Source organism: Rana temporaria, chromosome 4 (genome assembly GCF_905171775.1).
Source record: "Rana temporaria chromosome 4, aRanTem1.1, whole genome shotgun sequence".
NCBI lineage: Eukaryota > Metazoa > Chordata > Amphibia > Anura > Ranidae > Rana > Rana temporaria.
Window position 1 is genome coordinate 390,914,784 of NC_053492.1, and position 23,525 is coordinate 390,938,308.

Below are 23,525 nucleotides of genomic sequence, written 5' to 3' on the forward strand. Positions count from 1 at the left end.
ACTAATAAGGTGGCACTGATGAGGTGGCACTGATTGTCTGCGCTAGTTGGTACTGATGAGGTGGCACTGATGAGGTGGCACTGACAGGTGACACTGATGGGCACTGACAGGTGGCTCTGATGGGCACTGACAGGTGGCACTGATAAGCACTGATGAGGTAGCACTGATAGGCGTCACTCCCCAAGGGAAACATGATGTCGGAGGTGAGCGGGTAGTGAGAGCAAGCAGCCCATTGCGACCTGGCACCTGGGTTTTGTTGAGCCATGTGTTACACCCTGAATATGGGTGTAACATGTTACAAAAAGTGAACTTAACCTTTAAGTATAGAGCTATCCTTATTTAAAGCGGAGCTCCACCAAGAAAAAAGTGCATCTTGCTAGGCAGATCGTCCTAATCTGCCACTTGATCCGCGGTCCGTCTTCTTTCTTCTCCTCCTCGTGCTGCCTCCTGGGGAATGGGGGAGCTGTGTCTTCTGGGACATTGTGTGTGTCCCAGAAGACATCGCCCATTCACGTCGTGCCGCGCGGCTCGCGCATGCGCAGTAGGGAATCGGGCGGTGAAGGCTTCACTTCCTGATTTCCTCACCGAGGATGCCGGCGGGGCAGCCGAGACCCGAGCGATTGCTTGGTTTCGGCTGCCGTCATCGCGGGCACCCTGGACAGGTAAGCGTCCTTATTAAAAGTCAGCAGCTACAGTATTAGTTGCTGCTGACATTTAATTATTTTTTTTCAAAACCGGACCTCCTCTTTAACTGCTTGCCGACCAGCCGCGAGAGCCCGTAGCTATATGTCGGCTCTCGCGCAGGCCGACTCCCGTGCACGTGCCCGGCGGGCGCGAACGCCGCCGGGCACACGCGATCGCTCGTTACAGAGCGGGGACCGGGAGCTGTGTGTGTAAACACACAGCTCCTGGTCCTGTCAGGGAGAGAAATGCCTGACCGTCTGTTCATACAATGTATGAACAGAAGATCAGTCATTTCCCCTAGTCAGTCCACCCCCCCCTACAGTTAGAACACACCCAGGGAACATACGTAACTCCTTCCCCGCCCCCTAGTGTTAACCCCTTCACTGCCAGTGGCATTTTTATAGTAATCCAATGCATTTTTATAGCACTGATCGCTATAAAAATGCCAATGGTCCCAAAAATGTGTCAAAAGTGTCCGAAGTGTCCGCCAGTGTCGCAGTACCGAAAAAAAAATCGCTGATCGCCGCTATTACTAGTAAAAAAAATATATTAATAAAAATGCCATAAAATTACCCCCTATTTTGTAAACGCTATAACTTTTGTGCAAACCAATCAATAAACGCTTATTGCGATTTTTTTTTTTTTACGAAAAATATGTAGAATACGTATCGGCCTAAACTGAGGGAAAAAAACGTTTTTTTATATTTTTTGGGGGATATTTATTATAGCAAAAAGTAAAAAATATTCATTTTTTTCAAAATTGTCGCTCTATTTGTGTTTATAGTGCAAAAATTAAAAACCGCAGAGGTGATCAAATACCACCAAAAGAAAGCTCTATTTGTGGGGAAAAAAGGATGCCAATTTTGTTTGGGAGCCACGTCGCACGACTGCGCAATTGTCAGTTAAAGCGGCGCAGTGCCGAATCGCAAAAAGTGCTCTGGTCTTTGACTAGCAATATGGTCCGGGGATTAAGTGGTTAAAGGATACATTTACCTTTGGAACATGTTACATGTCCCACCCATTTTTAGGCGAGGTTCACACCTGTGCGGGTGATTGCCGCCGCGAGGCCGCACCTGTTCCTGCAGCCACAAAAATTTGCACAGAAAAACGCGGCATCTCTGAAATCTTGTCTTTCTACTGAATGTAAAGCGGACGTAAACCCATCCATAAAGCAGTTTCATTTCAGGCACGTGCCGGAAATGTAACACTCCCATTGGTTGTGCTCTCAACCAAACTGTCAAAGCATCCAATGACTGGTGTCATAACTGATCACATGTGCAGCATCATGGCAGTTGTAGATTAAACAGAGGCAAAGATGGCAACTTCCTTGGCTGAAAACGATGTGAGGGTTTACTTACACTTTAATAAAGGGTTAGCTACCTGGTATGTACATTTTTTTTCCATTTGAGTAACTAGAAAAACGTTGACCTATGAGGCCTTTTTTGTCTTTACAGTGGGAAGCGTTTTACAAATGTAGCAACCCTGGCTCATCCAAAGTATCGATAATGATGCAAAATTCTACAGATAACAAAACTGTGAATCGACCTTTACGTGTTAGAGTTAGCTGAAACTTCCCCTACCGAAATGACAGCCAGGTTTAAAAGGACCCCACGGATGAATGGACCAATAGTGTCAGAACTGGAACCCGCGACCTACCTCCGCCACTCATTTCATGTGAGCAGGACAAGCAAGTCGGAAAGTCTCCCCAGCATCGCAGGGATTGGCCTGGGGATTCAGGATGTCAAGTCAACACCTAATGTGTATTTTGGTAAACCAGGAAAAAGCATTCCCAGCATTATCTCAGCTGTCACATCGCGGAAGAGAGTCGCCAGCAAATCCGTTCAGGTAGAAACTTCTCTTGGCCGTGTTCCCTGATTCATATCCTAATGCTTTGAGTTGTTGCCTCTCCCTTCCTCATAATGAAGGTAATGGGCCAGATCCACAGAACAATTACGCCGGCGTATCTATTGATACGCCGCCTAATTTCAAAGTTCCCGCGTCGTATCTTTGTTTTGTATCTACAAAACAAGATACGACTGCATCTGGACTCGATCCGACAGGCGTACGTCTTAGTATGCCGTCGGATCTTAGGTGCATTTTTCCGGCGGCCGCTAGGTGGCGTTTCCATCGAATTCCGCGTCGAGTATGCAAATTAGCTAGATACGGCGATCCACGAACGTACGTCTGGCCGGCGCATTTTTTTACGTCGTTTGCGTTTTTTCCGGTGTATAGTTACCCCTGCTATATGAGGCGTACTCAATGTTAAGTATGGCCGTCGTTCCCGCGACAAATTTTGAATTTTTTACGTCGTTTTCGTAAGTCGTTCACGAATAGGGATTTGCGTAGAATGACGTCACCGTTGTAAGCATTGGCTTGTTCTGGTTTAATTTCGAACATGCGCACTGGGATGTTAAAAAAAAACGTTGTTTAGGTCGGGTCACAACGTATTTACATAAAACACGCCCCCATCACATCGATTTGAATTGCGCGCCCTTACGCCGCCAAAGATACACTACGCCGCCGTAACTTACGGCGCGCATTCTTTGAGGATTCGAAAAAAAAAGTAAGTTACGGCGGCGTAGTGTATCTTAGATACGCTACGCCCGACGGAAATATGCGCCAGGGTGCGTGGATCTGGCCCAATGTCTCTGTTCTTCAGCATAAAGCCCCGAGAGCCGATATTAAACTTGACAGATATGTAGAAATGACCTCAGTATAAATGTTTGCTTTATGTTGTGTACAATCTAATCTTGGTAATAATGTTACAGCTTTAGATTTATCAGTAAAGTTAGAATTTGAAGAAAGCTTTCCTTTGCAAAAACATTATTTCGCCTCTAGGCAGTACTGTGGTTTCTAAAATTAGTTTTTTAAAATCCAGCCACACAAGTTACAATCAGATTGTACAAACTCCATGCAAGTTTTTTAACCACTTAAGACCCGGACCAATATGCAGGTAAAGGACCTGGCCCCTTTTTGCGATTCGGCACTGCGTCGCTTTAACTGATAATTGCGCGCTCGTGCGACGTGGCTCCCAAACAAAATTGGCGTCCTTTTTTTCCCTACAAATAGAGCTTTCTTTTGGTGGCATTTGATCACCTCTATGGTTTTTATTTTTTGCGCTATAAACAAAAATAGAGCGACAATTTTGAAAAAAGTTCAATATTTTTTACTTTTTGCTGTAATAAATATCGCCCAAAAACATATCTAAAAAATTTTTTTTCCCTCAGTTTAGGCCGATACGTATTCTTCGACCTATTTTTAGTAAAAAAAATCGCAATAAGCGTTTATCGATTGGTTTGCGCAAAATTTATAGCGTTTACAAAATAGGGGAGAGTTTTATTGCATTTTTATTAATTAATTTTTTTTTACTACTAATGGCGGCGATCAGCGATTTTTTTCGTGACTGCGACATTATGGCGGACACTTCGGACAATTTTGACACATTTTTGGGACCATTGTCATTTTCACAGCAAAAAATGCATTTAAATTGCATTGTTTATTGTGAAAATGACAGTTGCAGTTTGGGAGTTAACCACAGGGGGCGCTGTAGGAGTTAGTGTTCACTTAGTGTGTGTTTACAACTGTAGGGGGGTGTGGCTGTAGGACTGACGTCATCGATCGAGTCTCCCTATAAAAGGGATCACTCGAACGATACGCCGCCACAGTGAAGCACGGGGAAGCCGTGTTTACATACGGCTCTCCCCGTTCTTCAGCTCCGGGGAGCGATCGCGACGGAGCGGCTATAAACGAATAGCCGCGCCTTCGTCCCGGATCGCTCCCCGAGGGAATCCGACCGCCGCATGTAGCGGGGGGGTCCCGATCGGACCCCCCACCCGCTAGAAGGCAAGGACGTACATGTACGCCCATTTGCCTGTACGTGCCATTCTGTGGACGTCCATATACATGCGGCGGTCGGGAAGTGGTTAAATGTAACCATATTGCTACACTTAGAAGCGCCTCTCTTCTCTTTTATACTCAGTTGTGACATGACGCTACCATTTTTTAAAACAGGGCTCGACAATATCCGGGCGCCCGGTCGCAATTGCGACAAGAAATTGTGACCTGGCGCCCGGGGAAGCTTAGGCCTGCAGAAGGCCGCAAAGCCGCGGTCTCAATTACCGGCCGGCGCGGGCCCACCGCAATCGCGCCGGGGGAGGTGGGGGCGTACGGAAACACAGGATCCTGTGTCTCCGTGCGCCCCCAGATCGTGCGGCCGGTCCAGGCCCGCTGGTAATTGAGGCCGCAGCTTTGCGGCCTGCTGCAGGCCTAAGTTTCCTTCTGTGATCTGGCGCCATTTTGTGGTGGCCGTTGGCATTACAAGTAAAACAGCAGTTCTAATGTGTTTTTCATTGTTTTCACTGCCATATCCTTCCCTCTAATTAGAACCCCCAAACATTATATCTATTTTTTATTCTAACACCCTAGAGAATAAAATGGCGGTCGTTGCAATACTTTCTGTCACACCGTATTTGCGCAGCGGTCTAACAAGCGCACTTTTTTGGGGAGAAAATACAGTTTTTTTAATTAAAAAATAAGACAACAGTAAAGTTAGCCCAATTTTTTTTTATATTGGGAAAGATAATGTTACGCCGAGTAAATTGATACCCAACATGTCACGCTTCAAAATTGCGTCCGCTCGTGGAATGGCGACAAACTTTTACCCTTTAAAATCTCCATAGGCGACGTTTAAAAAATTCTACAGGTTGCATGTTTTGAGTAACAGAGGAGGTCTAGAGCTATAATTATTGCTCTCGCTCTACCAATCATGGTGATACCTCACATGTGTGGTTTGAATACCGTTTACATATGCGCGCATTACTCACATATGCGTTCGCTTCTGTGTGCAAGCTCGGCGGGACGGGGCGCGTTTTATGGCTCCTAACTTTTTTAGCTGGCTCCTAGATTCCAAGCAAATTTGTCAAACCCTGTATTAAAACATTTTGCTTGTCTTGAAAAACGCTCTCAAACCAAGGTTTTACTGTATATACGATTTAAGTGCAAATATTGCTTGTCTCTTTCTTAGTTTCTGGCAATGACCAACAACACTTTGTAGTTGTATGTTGTATCCAATAACAATATTTTGCCCTTTAAACACTTCAGCCCCGGACCATTTGGCTGCCCAAAGACCAGAGCACTTTTTGCTAATCGGCACTGCGTCGCTTTAACTGACAATTGCGTGGTCGTGCAATGCGGCTCCCAAACAAAATGTACGTCCTTTTTTTCCCACAAATAGAGCTTTTATTTGGTGGTATTTGATCACCTCTGCGGTTTTTATTTTTTGCGCTATAAACAAAAATAGAGCGACAATTTTGAAAAAAAAAAACAATATGTTTTACTTGTTGCTATAAAAAAAAAACCCGAAAAATCGATCAAAAAAATGTTTTTTCCTCAGTTTAGGCCGATACGTATTCTTCTACATATTTTTGGTAAAAAAAAATCGCAATTAGCGTTTATTGATTGGTTTGCGCAAAAGTTATAGCGTCTACAAAATATGGGATAGTTTTATTAATAATTTTTTTTTTTACTAGTAATGATGGCGATCAGTGATTTTTATCGTGACTGCAACATTATGGCGGACACATCGGAAACTTTTGACGCCATTTTGGGACCATTGTCATTTATACAGTGATCAGTGCTATAAAAATAACACTGGCGATGAAGGGGTTAACCAGCACTGAAGGGGTTAAGTGTGTCCTAGGGATGTGTTCTAACTGTGGGGGGGAAGGGCTATGTGTGACACGACATTGATCACCGCTCCCGATCACAGGGAGCGGTGATCAGTGTCCGGTCACTAGGAAGAATGGGGATATGCTTGTTTACATCAGCATTTCCCCGTTCTTCCTCTCTGTGAGACGGGTATCCCTGAGGACATTAAGTCTGCAGGACCCGCGGTGGGACTCACGGAGCTCGCGGCGGGCACACGCGTGCCTACAATGCCGCATCCTAAAGGGGACATACATGTACGCCCATATGCCCAGCCGAGCCATTGTGTCGACGTATATCGTTGTGCGCTGGTCAGCATGTGGTTAAAGTATTACTTAACCCAGGACCCAGGATTCACTATATCTGGTCACAGTACACAGAACATGGAAATGCAGTTGTTTTAGTAAATATAAACTGCTAAATACCTTTTCTCATCGCCATTATATAGTAGACTTGTGACTTCTATCAGTGCCTGGTTAAAACTTGTAGGATGAGTTTTCATACTGCACTGGCTGTCCTATCAGGATTCAGGACCCCGTCCCTATGTCTGGACAGTGCTGATTGGCTGTGTGCCAAAACCCTCTAGCAATACACACCAAACTGAGCATGTGCAGTCTGACTCCACTAACTCTGTCTAATCTGGACATGTTTTGAAGTCAGTGGAAGTGAGTATAACAAGCATGCTTTACTGCATTTACAGACTGATTTTATTGTTGTGGGTTTAGTAATACTTTAAAGCGTTTCTTGGTTTACTATTTTTACTCCTGACTGGCCTGGGGAGGGGGGTGCGTGGAGTTGGGTGATTGTATGCAGTAGTGTATTTAGGTTTTGTGCTGCCCTAGGCCTGACTAAACTCGTGCACCCCCTAATTTAAATACGACCCACCCCTTCCTGTCAAGGCCACACCCCTTTCTGTTTAAGACCCACCCTGACATTTTCTAGTGGGGACACTAGTTCTTAGGGCCTGGTGGGGGGGGAGGGGGGATGGATTCCCTTAATTTGCATAGATTTCCTCTCACTTCCTGTTTGGCTATGCGGCAGGAAGTGAAGGGAAATCTCTGCAATGGGACAGGGATGGTAAAAAAATAAACTGACAGGGGCTATAACCCTCCCTTACTCTATCCAAAATGAAAAAAAAAAGTTTGCCTATAGTTCTACTTTAAGCACAAATTTCTGATATTTTTTATGGAGAGGACTAAGAAGATATAACCATGCCAATGGTGCAGCAGAAAACATATAGCACAGTGAGGAAGGTTTGTGGTCCAGGCTGATAGGACAGTCAAAATTAGAAGCAGCTTGCGTTACACTAACAGGCCCGGATTCACGTAGACTCGCGTATCTTTGTGCGGGCGTAACGTATCCTATTTACGTTACGCCTCCGCAACTTTGACAGGCAAGTGCCGTATTCTCAAACCAAAGTTGCGGCGGCGTAGCGTAAATAGGCCGGCGTAAGCCCGCCTAATTCAAATGTGGTCAATGTGGGCGTGTGTTATGTTAATTTAATGTGACCCCACGTAAATGACGCTTTTTACGAACGGCGCATGCGCCGTCCGTGAAAGTATCCCAGTGCGCATGCTCCAATCTAACCCGCAAGAAGCCAATGCTTTCGACATGAACGTAAATGACGCCCAGTCCTATTCGCGAACGACTTACGCAAACTACGTAAAATTTTCAAAATTCGACGCGGGAACGACGTCCATACTTAACATTGGTACGCCACATGTACGCCTCATATAGCAGGGGTAACTTTACGCCGGGAAAAGCCTAACGTAAACGGCGTATCTGTACTGCGTCGGCCGGGCGTACGTTCGTGAATTCGCGTATCTAGCTGATTTACATATTTCTAGGCGTAAATCAGCGTACACGCCCCTAGCGGCCAGTGTAAATATGCATTTAAGATACGACGGCGTAAGAGACTTACGCCTGTCGAATCTAATACAAATCTATGCGTAACTGATTCTTAGGCCCGTACACACGAGAGGATCGATCCGCTGAAATTGATCCGCGGATCGGTTTCAGCGGATAGATCCGCTGGTGTGTACGATCCAGCGGATATTTATCCGCGGATATATTTCGGGCCGACCGATTTCCAGTGGATAAAAATTTCTTAGCATGCTAAGAAATCTATCCGCTGGAATCGGCTCCAGCGGATCGATCCGGTGGTCTGTACAGACTCACCGGATCGATCCGTCCGAACCCATCCCTCGCATGCGTCGTAATGATTCGACGCATGCGTGGAATTCCTTATATGACAGCGTCGCGCACGTCGCCGCGATGATGATCATCATCGCGGCGACGGCGCGACACATCATCGCGATGGGAATTCGGCGCGGATTTCGATCCGATGGTGTGTACACTCCATCGGATCAAAATCCTCAGAGGATTTATCCGCGGAAACGGTCCGGAGGACCGTATCCGCGGATAAATCCTATCATGTGTACTAGGCCTAAGAATCAGGCGCATAGATACGACAGCTCGGACTCAGAGTTACGCCGGCGTATCTGGAGATACGCCGGCGTAACTCGTACGAGAATCCGGGCCACAGTGTACCACAATCTGGTGGGGACTCCTTCCGTGCTGCCCCCCTGCAAAGTGCTGCCCTAGGCCTGGGCCTTGTTGGCCTAGCCCAGGATACAGCGTTGATTGTATGATAAGATGTATAATGAAAAATGTTTCAATAAAGATTATAAAGTAAAAAAAAAAAAAAGCATGCGTTAATGGCTGGAGTGCTTTAGAGAAGAGGCTTCGAGAAAGTCAGATGAAGCAAAGAATAAGATAAGTATCACAGTTTATTCCTCTACCCCTACACTTAAGGCCGGGTACACACGGGCAAACATGTACGATGAAACCGGTCGGTCGGACCGTTTTCACCGTACATGTCTGCTCCGGGGACTTCAGTAAGATGGCTGTACTAATCATCGTACAGAAGTCCGCGCGTAAACAATACGCGGGGCGTGTCCGCGCCGTCGCCGCGGCGATGTGGGCGGGCCTGCCTTTTAAATGATTCCACTCAAGCGTCAAAGTCATTCGACGCATGCGAAGGGACGGCGGGCGCTCGGACATGTACGGTAGGTCTGTATAGACGACCATACATGTCCGAGCGGGCAGGATTCCAGCGGACGGTTTTAAAACAAGTCCAGGAATATTTGCCCGCTGGGAAAAGGCCCGGCGGGCAAATGTTTGCTGGAATTCTGCCCGCTCGCGCCTACACACGACCGAACATGTATGCTGAAACTGGTCCGCGGACCAGTTTCAGCATACATGTTTGGTCGTGTGTATGGGGCCTAACAAGCATTCAGCCCATTGTGAAGGGGTCATACTGCAAGGGCATTTGTATAGTGCCCAGTGTTGGGCTGTAACCTAACTATATAAGAAATCACATTTTTTTTAATTGATCATTTATTTATTTAATTGCAAAATGATAAGTACATGCAGACATATTACATCAGATGAAATATAATGGCACAACCATGGGTTGCTTCATTTTAGGTGTCCTCTGATGAAGAAAGTGCACTTCTGTCAAAAATAGAAGCTTTGCAAAAAGAAAATCTGCTCCTGAGATCATCTCTAAAAGAAAAAGAGGATGTGGTGGAAAAGCTCAGTAAAACCATTAGGAATAAGGTATCATATCATTAATTATTTTAAAAAAAATCGAAAGTGAAAAAAATGTGTGATGTATTCCACCAGACTCCGATTCCCGAGTAATGCCGCATACAGACGGCCGTTTTTTGTGATGAAAAAAAACGACGTTTCTAAAAAACGTCATTTAAAATGATAGAGTGTGGGCAAAATGTCGTTTTATGTCTTCAAAAAAAACGACAAAAAAATAATTCGAACATGCTTGAATTTTTTATGTCGTTTTTCAAAACGTTGTTTTTTGTGTCATAAAAAATGACCGTGTGTGGGCAAAACGACGTTTTTAAACCCGCGCATGCTCAAAAGCAAGTTAGGACGCGAGTTTGAATGGAACAGAGTGCCGTCGTACGCGCTGAACGTAACCGCGCTTTGCTAGAGCTTTTGGAAAAAACGATGGTGTGTATGCTCAGTCGTTTTTGAAAATTAAGTTTGAAAAACGTCGTTTTTTTTCATGCTAAAAAACAACGTTTTTTTCATCACAAAAAACGACCGTCTGTACGCCGCATTATCCTCGGATTTCTTTAGTGAAAGAATAGACTGTGATGCTCAAAGCAACAATTTTGAGCGTTCAGTGCTGTCGCACTTTGAATGACAATTGAGCGGTCATACAACACTGTATCTAAACACATTTTTTATAATTTTCTTCCCACAAATAGAGATTTCTTTTGGTGGTATTTGATCACCTATGCGGTTTTTATTTTTTGCGCTATAAACAAAGAAAGACTGACAATTTTGAAAAATAAAACTTATGGGCACTGATAGGCGGCACTGATGGGCCCAGATAGGTGGCACTGGATAGGCAGCACTAATGAGGAGCTACTGACAGGCATTAATGAGTGGCATCTGAAGGGCACTGACTGGCATTACTGATAGGGCACTGATTGGCACTTTTATGGGCACTGTTGTGGGCACTGATTGCCACTTTTATGGGCACTGGCAGGCGTTCTTTCTGGGGCACAGGCTGGCAGGTGCTGGGCACTTATTGGCAGCTGATGGGGGCTGCACAATCGGCTATCCCTATAAGCGTGAACCCAGAAAAGAAGTTTACTGGCACTTCCTGGTTCACTCGATGATCAGCTGTGTTTGGTCACAGCTGATCACGTGGTAAGAAGCCTCTGTCAGAGGCTCCATACCACGATCAGCGTTGCTGTGTGTCAGACTGAGCGTGCGCAGACTTGTTATCCTGATCACATCATATGACGTCCAATCAGGATAACTAAACCACTTTGCCACTGTCATATTGCTATATGATGGGCGGCAAGTGGCTAAAGGGGTTGTAAAGGAAAAAATGTTTTCCCTAAATAGCTTCCTTTACCTTAGTGCAGTCCTCCTTCACTTACCTCATCCTTCCATTTTGCTTTTAAATGTCCTTATTTCTTCTGAGAAATCCTCACTTCCTGTTCTTCTGTCTGAAACTCACCACAGTAATGCAAGGCTTTCTCCCTGGTGTGGAGAAAGCCTCTTGAGGGGGGAGGGGGTGAGCAGGAGTGTCAGGACGCCCACTAACCCACAGCTCCTTTCTCTATCTGCAAAGTAGAGAGTGTCCTGACTTGCCTGCTCACCCCCTCCCCCCTTAGGAGGCTTTCTCCACACCAGGGAGAAAGCCTCGCATTACGGTGGTGAGTTACAGACAGAAGAACAGGAAGTGAGGATTTCTCAGAAGAAATAAGGACATTTAAAGGCAAAATGGAAGGATGAGGTAAGTGAAGGAGGACCGCACTAAGGCAAAGGAAGCTATTTAGGGAAAAAATTATTTTCCTTTACAACCCCTTTAACCCCTTCCCGACCGCCGCATGTACATATACGTCGGCAGAATGGCACGTACAGGCACATTGGCGTACCTGTACGTCCCTGCCTAGACGTGGGTCGGGGGTCCGATCGGGACCCCCCCGCGACTTGCGGCGGTCGGGTCCCCTCGGGGAGCGATCCGGGACGACGGCGCGGCTATTTGTTTATAGCCGCTCCGTCGCGATCGCTCCCCGGAGCTGAAGAACGGGGAGAGCTGTGTGTAAACACGGCTTCCCCGTGCTTCACTATGGCGCTGCATCAATCGAGTGATCCCTTATATAGGGAGACTCGATCGATGACGTCATTCCTACAGCCACACCCCCCTACAGTTGTAAACACACACGCAGTGTACACCAAATCCTACAGCGCCACCTGTGGTTAACTCCCAAACTGCAACTGTCATTTTCACAATAAAGAATGCAATTTAAATGCATTTTTTGCTGTGAAAATGACAAAAATCCCAAAAATATGTAAAAATTGTCCGAAGTGTCCGCCATAATGTCGCAGTCACGAAAAAAATCGCTGATCGCCGACATTAGTAGTAAAAAAAAAAAAAATTAATAAAATGCAATAAAACTATCCCCTATTTTGTAAACGCTATAAATTTTGCGCAAACCAATCGATAAACGCTTATTGTGATTTTTTTTTACCAAAAATAGGTACAAGAATACGTATCGGCCTAAACTGAGGAAAAAAAAATTTTTTATATATGTTTTTGGGGGATATTTATTATAGCAAAAAGTAAAAAATATTGCATTTTTTTCAAAATTGTCGCTCTATTTTTGTTTATAGCGCAAAAAATAAAAACCGCCGAGGTGATCAAATACCACCAAAAGAAAGCTCTATTTGTGGGGAAAAAAGGACGACAATTTTGTTTGGGAGCCACGTCGCACGACCGCGCAATTGTCTGTTAAAGCGACGCAGTCCCAAACTGTAAAAACACCTTGGGTCTTTAGGCAGCAATATGGTCCGGGGCTTAAGTGGTTAAGGTAGAAAAACCTTCAGTATGCAGATTCCCCCACTCTATACTTACCTGAGCTTGATTTTGATCCAGTGATGTGCACGAGAGCAGCGGCCCTCCCAGGTCTCTCCCTCCTCACTGGCGATGAGGTTCTTTGACTCTCCTGGAACTGTTTGAATAATCTGACTGTTTACTATGTGATATTGGGAATCTATGACATCATTTGCTGCTCTGTATGGTAATGCTATATTTAGAGGTCAGCCTCTTTTGCAGGCTGGCACTGTATGTTTTTTTTTTTTTAAGCCTGTTGTACATCAATGGACAGCTAAGCAGAGACACCAATGCAAATGCATCTTTGAGGGACTATAAGGTCACCCTGATATGTGATTTGTTCTTAACCACTTCCATACAGGGCTTTTATACACACCTCCATACCGGGCCTATTCTGGCACTTCTCTCCTACATGTACAAATCATAATTTTTTTTGCTAGAAAATTACGCAGAACCCCCAAACATTATATATGTTTTTTTAGCAGACACCCTAGGGAATAAAACGACGGTCATTGAAACGTTTTATCTTTCACGGTATTTGTGCAATAATTTTTCAAACGCCTTTTTTTTGGAAAAAAAATTGTTTCATGAATCGGGGGACCCAGGCGTGACGTCATCACATCGCGCCCGGGTCCTCCGACGGTCATAGAAATGACTGGTGACCATCTGGTCACCAGTCATCTCTATGCTTCCTGCCAGCGCCTGACGATTCGTTTTCCGAGCCCCCGAAGGCACGGGAGAGCCCGGAGAAGCACCGGATAGCGGCGGGAGGGGGGGGATGTCCCCTCCCGCTGCCTGTAAGAACGATCTAGTGGCGGAAACCGCCTCTATGATCGTTCTTACGTTGTGCAGAATCGCCGGCAGAAGAGAAGGATATCTAAATGATGCCTCTAGCTGCAGGCATCATTCAGATATCCACCCGCAAAGCCCAGGACGTCATATGACGTCCACCCGGATCGTTAGAGGTCCTTTGTGGACGTTATATGACAATGGGCCGGTATTGAAGTGGTTAAAGTTTTCTTCTTTCATGAGCCAAATAAAAAAGTGCTAAATAACAGACTGTCCTGATGATTCAGTGGTATCGTCAGCCAAGATTCCATTTTTCATGAAAAGCTCCCAGGTGCTAGGACATTAGTGGAACAAACCATTATTGCTTTTATTGTAAATCAATACATGGAATTCTGCCATTCAGAGCATACATTAATAATGCACAGCGTGTGCCATTCATCAGCACGATGCCTTCAAGAAACCAACATTGTGCTTTTTTTAAACATTTCCCAACCATTGTGCTGCTAAGTGATGCTGGGTCATGGTTTTACCTCAGACTTATCACACTGCTGTATACAGTAAAATGAGAAATATTTGCCCCCTTCTTTTTTAACCACTTAAGGACCCCCTCACGCCGATACGTCAGCAGAATGGCACGGCTGGGCACAAGCACGTACCTGTACGTCCTCTTTAACCACTTAAGGACCGGACCAATATGCTGCCTAAAGACCCAAGGTGTTTTTACAATTTGGCACTGCGCTGCTTTAACTGGTAATTGCGCGGTCATGCAATGTTGTACCGAAACGAAATTTGCGTCCCTTTCTTCCCACAAATAGAGCATTCTTTTGATGGTATTTGATTGCCTCTGCGATTTTTATTTTTTGCGATATAAACGGAAAAAGATCGCAAATTTTGAAAAAAAATGATTTTTCTTATAACAAAAAGTAAAAAATATCGAATAAACTAAATTTTAGTCAAACATTTAGGCCAAAATGTATTCAGCCACATTTCTTTAGTAAAAAAAAATCTCAATCGCCAGCACTGTGGAGCTGCATATGCACTCAGGCTACAGCGCCGGAGAGGACGGTAAGCAGACAGGTAGGGGGATTTCATTGCAGAAGAGACATTGCATGTCTTCTCTACAATAAAAGCCTGCCTGTTCACTGTTTCTTATGGAACTTCAGTTTCACTTTACCCACTTGCCACCCGCGCTATAGCCAAAAGAAAAAAATATGGTTGTGACCCTCAGTTCGGAACTGCGCATGCGCAGTTCTGATCCAGAGCTGGCCAAGACCATCCGAGTGCCTGCTAAAGTGTGTTCGGGCAGCACTGGCGGAAGGGCAGGTCTGACGGAAGCAGTGCCTGAACGTCATGTGATGTCTTCGTGCAAGAGCCTCTTGTGCAGGTCTCTAGGATGGGAGCAAGGCAAGCCGGGAGCAGGAATGTCAGTGCTGATTAGACTGGAGTGGAGTGAAGGGACCACCTGGCGTGAAGAGAGACTGTCACTGTAACTCAGGAGAAGACGTGTCATGTCGGCGAAGTGTCATCATCATCATCTGTGCTGCTGCACACTGCTGTCTGTGTTACTGTTAGAGTCAGTTTCATCTGTGTGTGCCTGCCCATTCTAATGTCTTGCCCTGTCCCTGAGCTATTTAACCACTTCTCGTCCGCTCTATTGCTAAATGATGGCTACAGTGCGGACCCCAAATTGATGGGAGGACGTCAATAGACGTCCTTCCCTTCGTGCGCTCCTCGCGCGCCCCTGAAGGGCCCCTGAGACTCGAGTGATAACAGATCCGAGTAAGGGGACGGTCCAGGCCCCTTACCAGGTGATCAGCTGTCAGCCAATGACAGCTGATCATGTGATGTAAACAAAGCTCGGTAATCGTGAGGAGAAAAAAAGCTGATCACCGGCTTAGGTGCAAGGGACATCGGTCCAGAAGAGGAAGGAGGCACATATGCCTCGTGTGCCAATCTAAACCCCCTGCCAGTGCCAACTATCAATGCCCACCACCATTGGTGCCAATCAGTGCTGCCTATCAGTGCCCATCACTGCCACCCATCAGTGCCCATCGGTGCCACCTATCAATGCCACTTCTCAGTGTCCACCAGTGCCATCTATCAATGCCCTTCAGTGCCACCCACCAGTGCCACCTATCAGTGCCCACCAGTGCCGCCTATCAGTGCCCACCAATGCCGCCTATCAGTACCTATCAATGCAGCCCATCAGTGCAACCCATCAGTGCCCATTAATGAAGGAGAAAAATTACCTGTTTGCAAAATTTTATAACAAAATAAAAAATATATATATATAATTTATTTAAAAAAAAATCAGTCTTTTAAATTTTTTTAACAAAAAATAAAAACCGCAGAGGTGATCAAATACCACCAAAAGAAAGCTCTATTTGTGGGAAAAAAATTATAAAAATTTCATTTGGGTACAGCGTTGTATGACCATGCATCAGCGCTGAAAGCTGAAAATTGGTCTGGGCAGAAGGGGGGTTTAAGTGCCCAGTAAGCAAGTGGTTAATATATTGAAAAAATAAGATAAGAAAAAATGCTTTTTGCCTTTAATATCTACCTTAAATCATATTGCTAATTGCATATTATACTTGTTTGTACCCTAAATACTGAAATTTTCACCTAAAACTGTAGTTTTGTAACTTTCGGAAATGGCAGTAAAACTTGGCTGTGTCAGTAAATTTTGGGTGTCGTGTCAGTAAATTTCAATCTGATTGGTTGGCAACACTGACTGGGCCACATGGGGGTTTACCAAACTTTTTAATTGTAACGGAATGGCCCGTGGGACCTAGAGGCTCTTGAAGGGTGTGGGGTACTCCTGTTTCAGCTTCACCAATGACTTTTGTGTCTAGGGTCATCCTATGTCCACTAGGGGCATAGGATGACTGAGAAATTATATCTCAGATTACATGAGGTGGGACAGTATTGATAATCCTCAATATATTCAAGAATGTCTGAAAGAACTAATTACAGGTTGTTGATTCTGAACCCAACAGGTCAATAGAGTGATCCATTCATGTGGGAACACAGTCTGTTAAAGGTGTTAAATAAGTCTGCTACTGTCATGTAAACTAACCTTAGTCTGGCTTCTAAAGACCTTTTCATTGTGTGATGCTAATTAACACTGTATTGTGTGAATTTCTATTGATGATAAATGTGTATTGTATATCAGGTGAGAAGAGTCATGATGTCTGACTTGTCAGCTGTAGCTAATTAGCTCATGTGGATTGTGTCAGACCCAGTGCCAGAAAGTCTACCCAAGATGTGTATTGGAGGCTCGTTAGTACCCATTGTATGATGTTGTGGGTGGAGTGTATCATTGTCCCTTTGATTACTGCAGCATGCTTTTTGGTGTATATAAGAAGCCTGAGTTTCCCATTAACCACTTCCATACCGGGCACTTACGCACCTTCCTGCCCAAGCCAATTTTCAGCTTTCAGCACTGTCGCACTTTGAATGACAATTGCGCGGTCGTGCTACACTGTACCCAAACAATTTTTTTTATCATTTTGTTCCCACAAATAGAGCTTTATTTTGGTGGTATTTGATCATCTCTGCGGTTTTTATTTTTTGCGCTATAAACAAAAGAAGAGCGACAATTTAAAAAAAAACACTATTTTTTACTTTTTTATTTAATAAATATCACAATTTTTTTAAAAGAAACTTTTTTTCCCTCAGTTTAGGCCGATACGTATTCTTCTACATATTTTTGGTAAAAAAAAATTGCAATAATCATATATTGATTGGTTTGCGCAAAAGTTATAGCGTCTACAAAATAGGTGATAGATTTATGGCATTTTTATTTTATTTATTTTTTTACTAGTATTGGCGGTGATTTGCGATTTTTTTACTGTCACCGTGACATTGCGGCGAACACGTCAGACACTTTTGACACATTTTTGGGACCATTCACATTTATACAGCGATTAATGCTATAAATATGCATTGATTACTGTGTAAATGTGACTGGCAGGGAAGGGGTTAACCACTAGGGGGCGTTGAAGGGGTTAATATGTGTCCCTAAGATGTGTTATAACTGTAGGGGGGAGGGGACTCTCAAGGGGAGGAGACCGATGTGTGTTCCTCTGTACTGGGAACACACATTGGTCTCCTCACCGCTGACAGGAGGTGGATCTGTGTGTTTACACACACAGATCCACACTCCTGCCGTGATTACCGGCAATCGCGGGCATCCGGCGGCAATCGCGGCAGCCGGGCACCCGCGCCGGGTCACGAGCGTCGCCGCGCGCCCTAGATCGCCGGGAACGCAGGATGTCATATGACGTCCACCCGGATCGAGGAAGGGTTCCTGCCGCCGTCCTTTCACAATGACGCGGTAGGGATGTGGTTAAAATCTATTCCTGTTGAACCAGAGAACAGAGCTGTGTCTCGTTTCTGGGGAGTCTGTGTCGGCCATGTTCGTCTGCTGGATTCTGGAGTGTCGATAAGCTGTCGTGGGTTGGTGGAATGGAATATCGTAAACGGCGTAACCCCTGACCGTTACAATTGTTGGCTAGCAGTGGGATGATTCTATCGCCAGAAGAACAGCTACAAGAGGACACAGGACAATGGAGACACAGTATGAACGGCTGAAGCTCTCTTCCCTCAAGGACCTACTGGAGAGCCGGGGCAGACCGGCCAACAACCGTAAGAAAAGGGACATTATCGCAGAACTTGTCGAAATGGATAGAGCTGAAAGGCCCAGCGTAACAGACAGGACACCCGAGGAGGCAAGTTTTGATCGGGCTGTTAAACTAAGACTGGCACAGTATGGTCCTAATCCTCCACTGGAGATCATAGACCTGGTTATAGCGGCTGTGGATGCAACTTGGCTACATCAAAGAGGTGCTGCAGCAGCAGAAGTCACAGCAGCACCAACTGAAGAGAGAGGAGAGGTACAGATACCAGTCGCCATGGAAGAGGAATTCAGAAGGAGGTTACAAGAGATGCAGATACAGCACAGAGGACCAGTATTGGAGGAGGCTCTGCTTGGATGGTCTGAGTTGATCCATGGCCAACTCTGGAAGGAAGCGCTAGCTCTTGAGCAGCAACACCAGGGAAAGGTCCTCCCCTCCATCCATGTAAGGTACTGGCTGCAGTATGACGTACGAAAACTTAGTAAAATGCATGACTATCCTAGCAGATATGGGACAGTTGGCAAATATGATGTAATGCAAGACTATCATGGGGCTCCCATGCACCTGGGCCCCTGGGCAGTGCCCAAGTGTGCCCAGGCATTAAGACAGTCCTGAAGTATACAAGTCCTTTGCAGTCCCAGTATAAGTGTTCATAAGTTTTTGTGCTCAATATTAATACATCCGTGCTCCATAGATTTGTGCTCAGACTGGGTGCCCCACATGGATGTACACTCACCCCTATGTGTTGACCAACTATCTCTAGTTTTTTCATTCAAGCGTGTGGGGAGACCCCTGGAAGGATCCGTTGCTGGCGACATCTGCACTGGATATGCCTCATGGAAGTGGATATGGATGATAGAGAAAAAACCTCATTGTGCAATAAGGTTTAAAGATTTATTGCAGGGATCCTCAAACTACGGCCCTCCAGCTATTGCGGAACTACACATCCCATGAGGCATTGTAAAACTCTGACATTCACAGACTGGTCTAGGCATGATGGGAAGGGGGTGAGGAAGGGGTTAAATGTATTCCCTGGGTGTGTTCTAACTGTGTGTGGAGGGGGACTGACTGGGGGAGGTGACTGATGCTGTGTCCCTATGTACAAGGGACACACCATCGGTCTCCTCTCTCCCTGACAGGACGTGGAGCTCTGTGTTTACACACAGAGCTCCACGTCCCTGCTGTTACCGCCGATCGCGGGTGCCTGTCGGACATCACGGCCTCCAAGCACGTGCATCGGCATCTCAGCGATGCGCCGGGCACAGTGTTTCCCCGCTGTGGGGAATGCACATAAAAGGACGTCCAGGGACGTCCACCCGGCAGTTGAGAGCCCCGCTGTGGACGTCTTTCGTCTATAGCGCGGCTCTCTAGTGGGTAATATGAGAAAAAAAAAATCGGAGCACTTTTCATACAAAACCACCTACCGTATTTTCCGGCGTATAAGACGACTTTTTAACCCCTTAAAATCTTCTTAAAAGTCGGCGGTCGTCTTATACGCCGGTAACCTAACACCCCTTACCTTATCCTAAGACATGCAGAATCGCGGCCGTCCATTTTTCAAAGCCGCGCCTCCTACTTCTTCTGTTCCGTGATAGGCGGAACACTCAGCTTCCCAGGAGACACTGGGCCAGATTCACAAAAGAGATACGACGGCGTATCTCCTGATACGCCGTCGTATCTCTGTGTTAGGGCCGTCCTAACTATGCGACTGATTCATAGAATCAGTTACGCATAGCTAGCCCTAAGATCCGACAGGTGTAATTGAATTACACTGTCGGATCTTAAGGATACAATTCTAGGCCGGCCGCTAGGTGGTGAGGCCATTGCGGTCGGCGTAGAATATGCAAATGAATAGTTACGGCGATTCCCGAACGTCCGCGCTGCCCGTCGATCTAACTTTACGTCGTTTCCGTCGAGTTACGCCGCGTAAAATTAGGGCTGAGCCCTAGTTGTCCTAAGCCATGTTTGCATAAGTCGTCAGTGAATGGCGCTGGACGCCATTTACGTTAACGTCAAATCAAATGACGTCCGTGCGACGTCATTTAGCGCAATGCACGTCGGGTAATTTACCCGACGGAGCATGCGCAGTACGTTTAGCGCGGGAACGCGCCTAATTTAAATGGTGCGCGCCCCATTTGAATTGGGCGGGCTTGCGCCGAGCGCATTTACGATACACCGCCGCAAGTTTACAGGTAAGAGTTCTGAGAATCAGGCACTTACGCTGTAAACCTACGGCGGTGTAACGTAAATCACATACGTTACGCTGCCCAGGAGCAACGTAATTCTATGTGAATCTGGCCCACTGTGTTTAGTGTCCGCCTATCACGGAGGCCCTCTCGTCCTGTGTTTAGTGTCCACCTATCACGGAGGCCCTCTCGTCCTCGGACGAGAGGGCCTCCGTGATAGGCGAAAACTGAACACAGTGCCTCCTGGGAAGCTGAGTGTTCCGCCTATCACGGAACAGAAGACGTAGGAGGCGCGGCTTTTGAAAAAATGGACAGCCGCGATTCTGCATGTCTTAGGATAAGGTAAGGGCACAGCGAGTCTGGCATGTAATGGGGCACAGTCTGGCATGTAATGGGTCACAGTCTGGCATGTAATGGGTCACAGTCTGGCATGTAATGGGTCACAGTCTGGCATGTAATGGGTCACAGTCTGGCATGTAATGGGGCAAAGTCTGGCATGTAATGGGGCACAGTCTGGTATGTAATGGGGCACAGTCTGGCATGTAGTGGCACCAGGGCTCAAGTCCTGCGGGAACGCGTGGGAACGGAGTTCCTGCACTTTTTTCACAGCAGGAACTCAGTTCCCTTTGCAGGACTAGAGCAGCCGAGCCACCCGAGCCAATCCTTCACTGAGCGGCGATGCCCAGCTCGAGTCACTGTCAGGGGCAGGCGAACCTTAGTAATCGTTTATGTTACTGGCCGCTTCCTGTATATGGATTCATCGGGTAGTGTGCGGGTATTCCGTCACTTCCTCAATGCCGCAATGTCTCCTGGGAGCTTTTGTCATTGTTCCCAGGAGACATTGCGGAGGTCTGCAGCAAGTTATCACAGGATTTAGAAAGAACTTGCGGTTTAGTAATTATGCATATAAGCGTATATATTTTTTTTTTTGTGGGGGAGTGGGTCTTGGGTGGGAGTTCCCACACTTTTTTCCCCGGGACTTGACCCCTGAGTGGCACAGTCTGGCATGTAATGTTGGCACCGTGAGGAGAGGCATGACAAGTAGGAAGGGGGTAGTCTTATATGGCGAGTATATCCCAAAACCAACATTTTGGCTGGAAAATTAGGGGGTCGTCTTATACGCCGGCAAATACGGTATGTATTTTTTACTAGAAATAATAATAGATTTTTTGTATGTTTTATCTGTATATGTAACAACCATTTTGAAGCCTATATGTAGCTGGCGTGGTCTTGAATTGAAACCAACAATATTCTTTCACTGCAGACGTTGCAGTTTGCCAAAGACATTGAACTTGAAGTAAACAGCCATAAAACAAGCAGACAGTCGCTGGACAGAAGCCAGAGATTAGTGGAAGAGAAGGAGCAGCTCCTGAATTATAACATTCTGCATTATGAAAATGTCAACAGAGAACTGCAGAGTCAGGTGGGTGCGATGCATATCCATCATTCCAAACCTCTTCTGAAGATGTCTTTGTTCTAAAACATAAACTAATGTGACATCTTCTGTGTCTTATGAAAGTATGAAGAGACAGTCGCAGCACTTCGGGAACAAAGCCAAATCGAGGTCCACATCAGAGATGAAAAGATCCATAACCTGAAGCAGCAGATCTCGGAAGTTTTCAGAAATAAGTCATGGTACATTTACCCTGCAGATTTCACCTCTTTCTTCTTCATATGCTCTTCTAAAGCCCTCTACACACGGGCCAGAATCTCGTCAGGAAAAAAAAACCTTGTTTTTCCTGACGAGATTCTTGGCAAGAATCTCTTGCCGCCCTAGTGTAATGACCAGTGGCGGCTGGTGCTCAAAATTTTTGGGGGGGGCACAAACGAAAAAAGAAAAAAATTGCAGACTCACTGTGCCCATCAAACGCAGCCACTGTGCCATGCCATCAAACGCAGCCACTGTGTCATGCCATCAAACGCAGCCACTGTGCCATCAATTGTCACCACTGTGCCATGCAACGCAGCCACTGTGCCATCAATTGTCACCACCGTGCCATGCCATCAAACGCAGCCACTGTGCCATCAATTATCACCACTGTGCCATGCCATCAAATGCAGTCACTATGCCATCAATTTGCACCACTGTGCCATGCCATCAAACGCAGTCACTGTGCCATGCCATCAAACGCAGTCACTGTGCCATGCCATCAAACGCAGTCACTGTGCCATGCCATCAAATGCAGCCACTGTGCTATGCCATCAAACACAGCCACTGTGCCATCAATTGTCACCACTGTGCCATGCCATCAAACGCAGCCACTGTGCCCCTCAATTGTCGCCACTGTGCCAATTGTCACCACTGTGCCCTTTAATTGTCGCCACTGTGCATGTCACTGTGCCCTTTAATTGTTGCCACTGTGCCCTTTGTCACCACTGTGCCCTTTGTCGCCTCTGTGCCCTTTGTCGCCTCTGTGCCCATTGTCGCCGCTGTGCCCATTAATGCCACTGTGCCCATTGTCGCCGATGTGCCCTGTAAAATGCACCTACCTTACTTCTTCCACGTCCCTCGATGTCTTCTCCCGCCTTGGTGACGCTTCAGCCAATCATGTTACCGATAACCAGAATCGGGGAACCTGATTGGCTGAGACATCCGGGAGCCGAGGCCGCTGGCTCTGATAGGCACTTCCGCACAGCAAACCAGCTGCCGTTATTCAGGTTGCCGGCGCTCAATTTACGGCCATCTCTGAATAGACCAGCGGCAGCTGGCAACAATAACATACATTCATGCAATGCATGAATGTATGTTATTAGACTCAGTGGCGGGCGAGAGCCAGAGGGGGCGGCGCTCCAGCGCCCTCTATGGACGAACCGCCACTGGTACAGACTCTCCTTTCAAAAGAACCGCGGTTCTCTTGAAAGACAAGAATGCAGTGACGTCATCGCGTAGGACGAGCATGCACTCTTCACATTCGATGCCGTCACCGCCATCTTGCTGCACCCTACCTATGCCTAGGAAGCATGTTCTCTATTTTTCTCATCTAGATTCTGGGCAGTCTTCTTGTCGAGAAACCTGAAAGCCTCGTACACACGCTCGGTATACTCAGCAAGAAAACTCTGCCAGCAGTTTTCTTGCTGGTTCTTGCCGAG

The 23,525-nt window shown here is 46.2% G+C and overlaps 1 protein-coding gene across 2 annotated transcripts in view; it reads left to right on the plus strand.

Moving 5' to 3' along the window:
* Positions 1-23,525, plus strand: part of LOC120937705 (protein FAM184A-like) — a 40,346-nt gene that overhangs the window by 5,135 nt on the left and 11,686 nt on the right. Inside the window, exons 2-5 of one of the 2 annotated variants that reach the window (XM_040351125.1) lie at positions 2,139-2,529; positions 9,877-10,008; positions 21,700-21,858; positions 21,955-22,070. In XM_040351125.1, the coding sequence (XP_040207059.1) occupies positions 2,269-2,529; positions 9,877-10,008; positions 21,700-21,858; positions 21,955-22,070 (668 nt within the window). In that variant the 5' untranslated portion in view covers positions 2,139-2,268. The remainder of the gene's footprint in view (positions 1-2,138; positions 2,530-9,876; positions 10,009-21,699; positions 21,859-21,954; positions 22,071-23,525) is intronic. The other variant, XM_040351126.1, reaches the window with a different exon arrangement.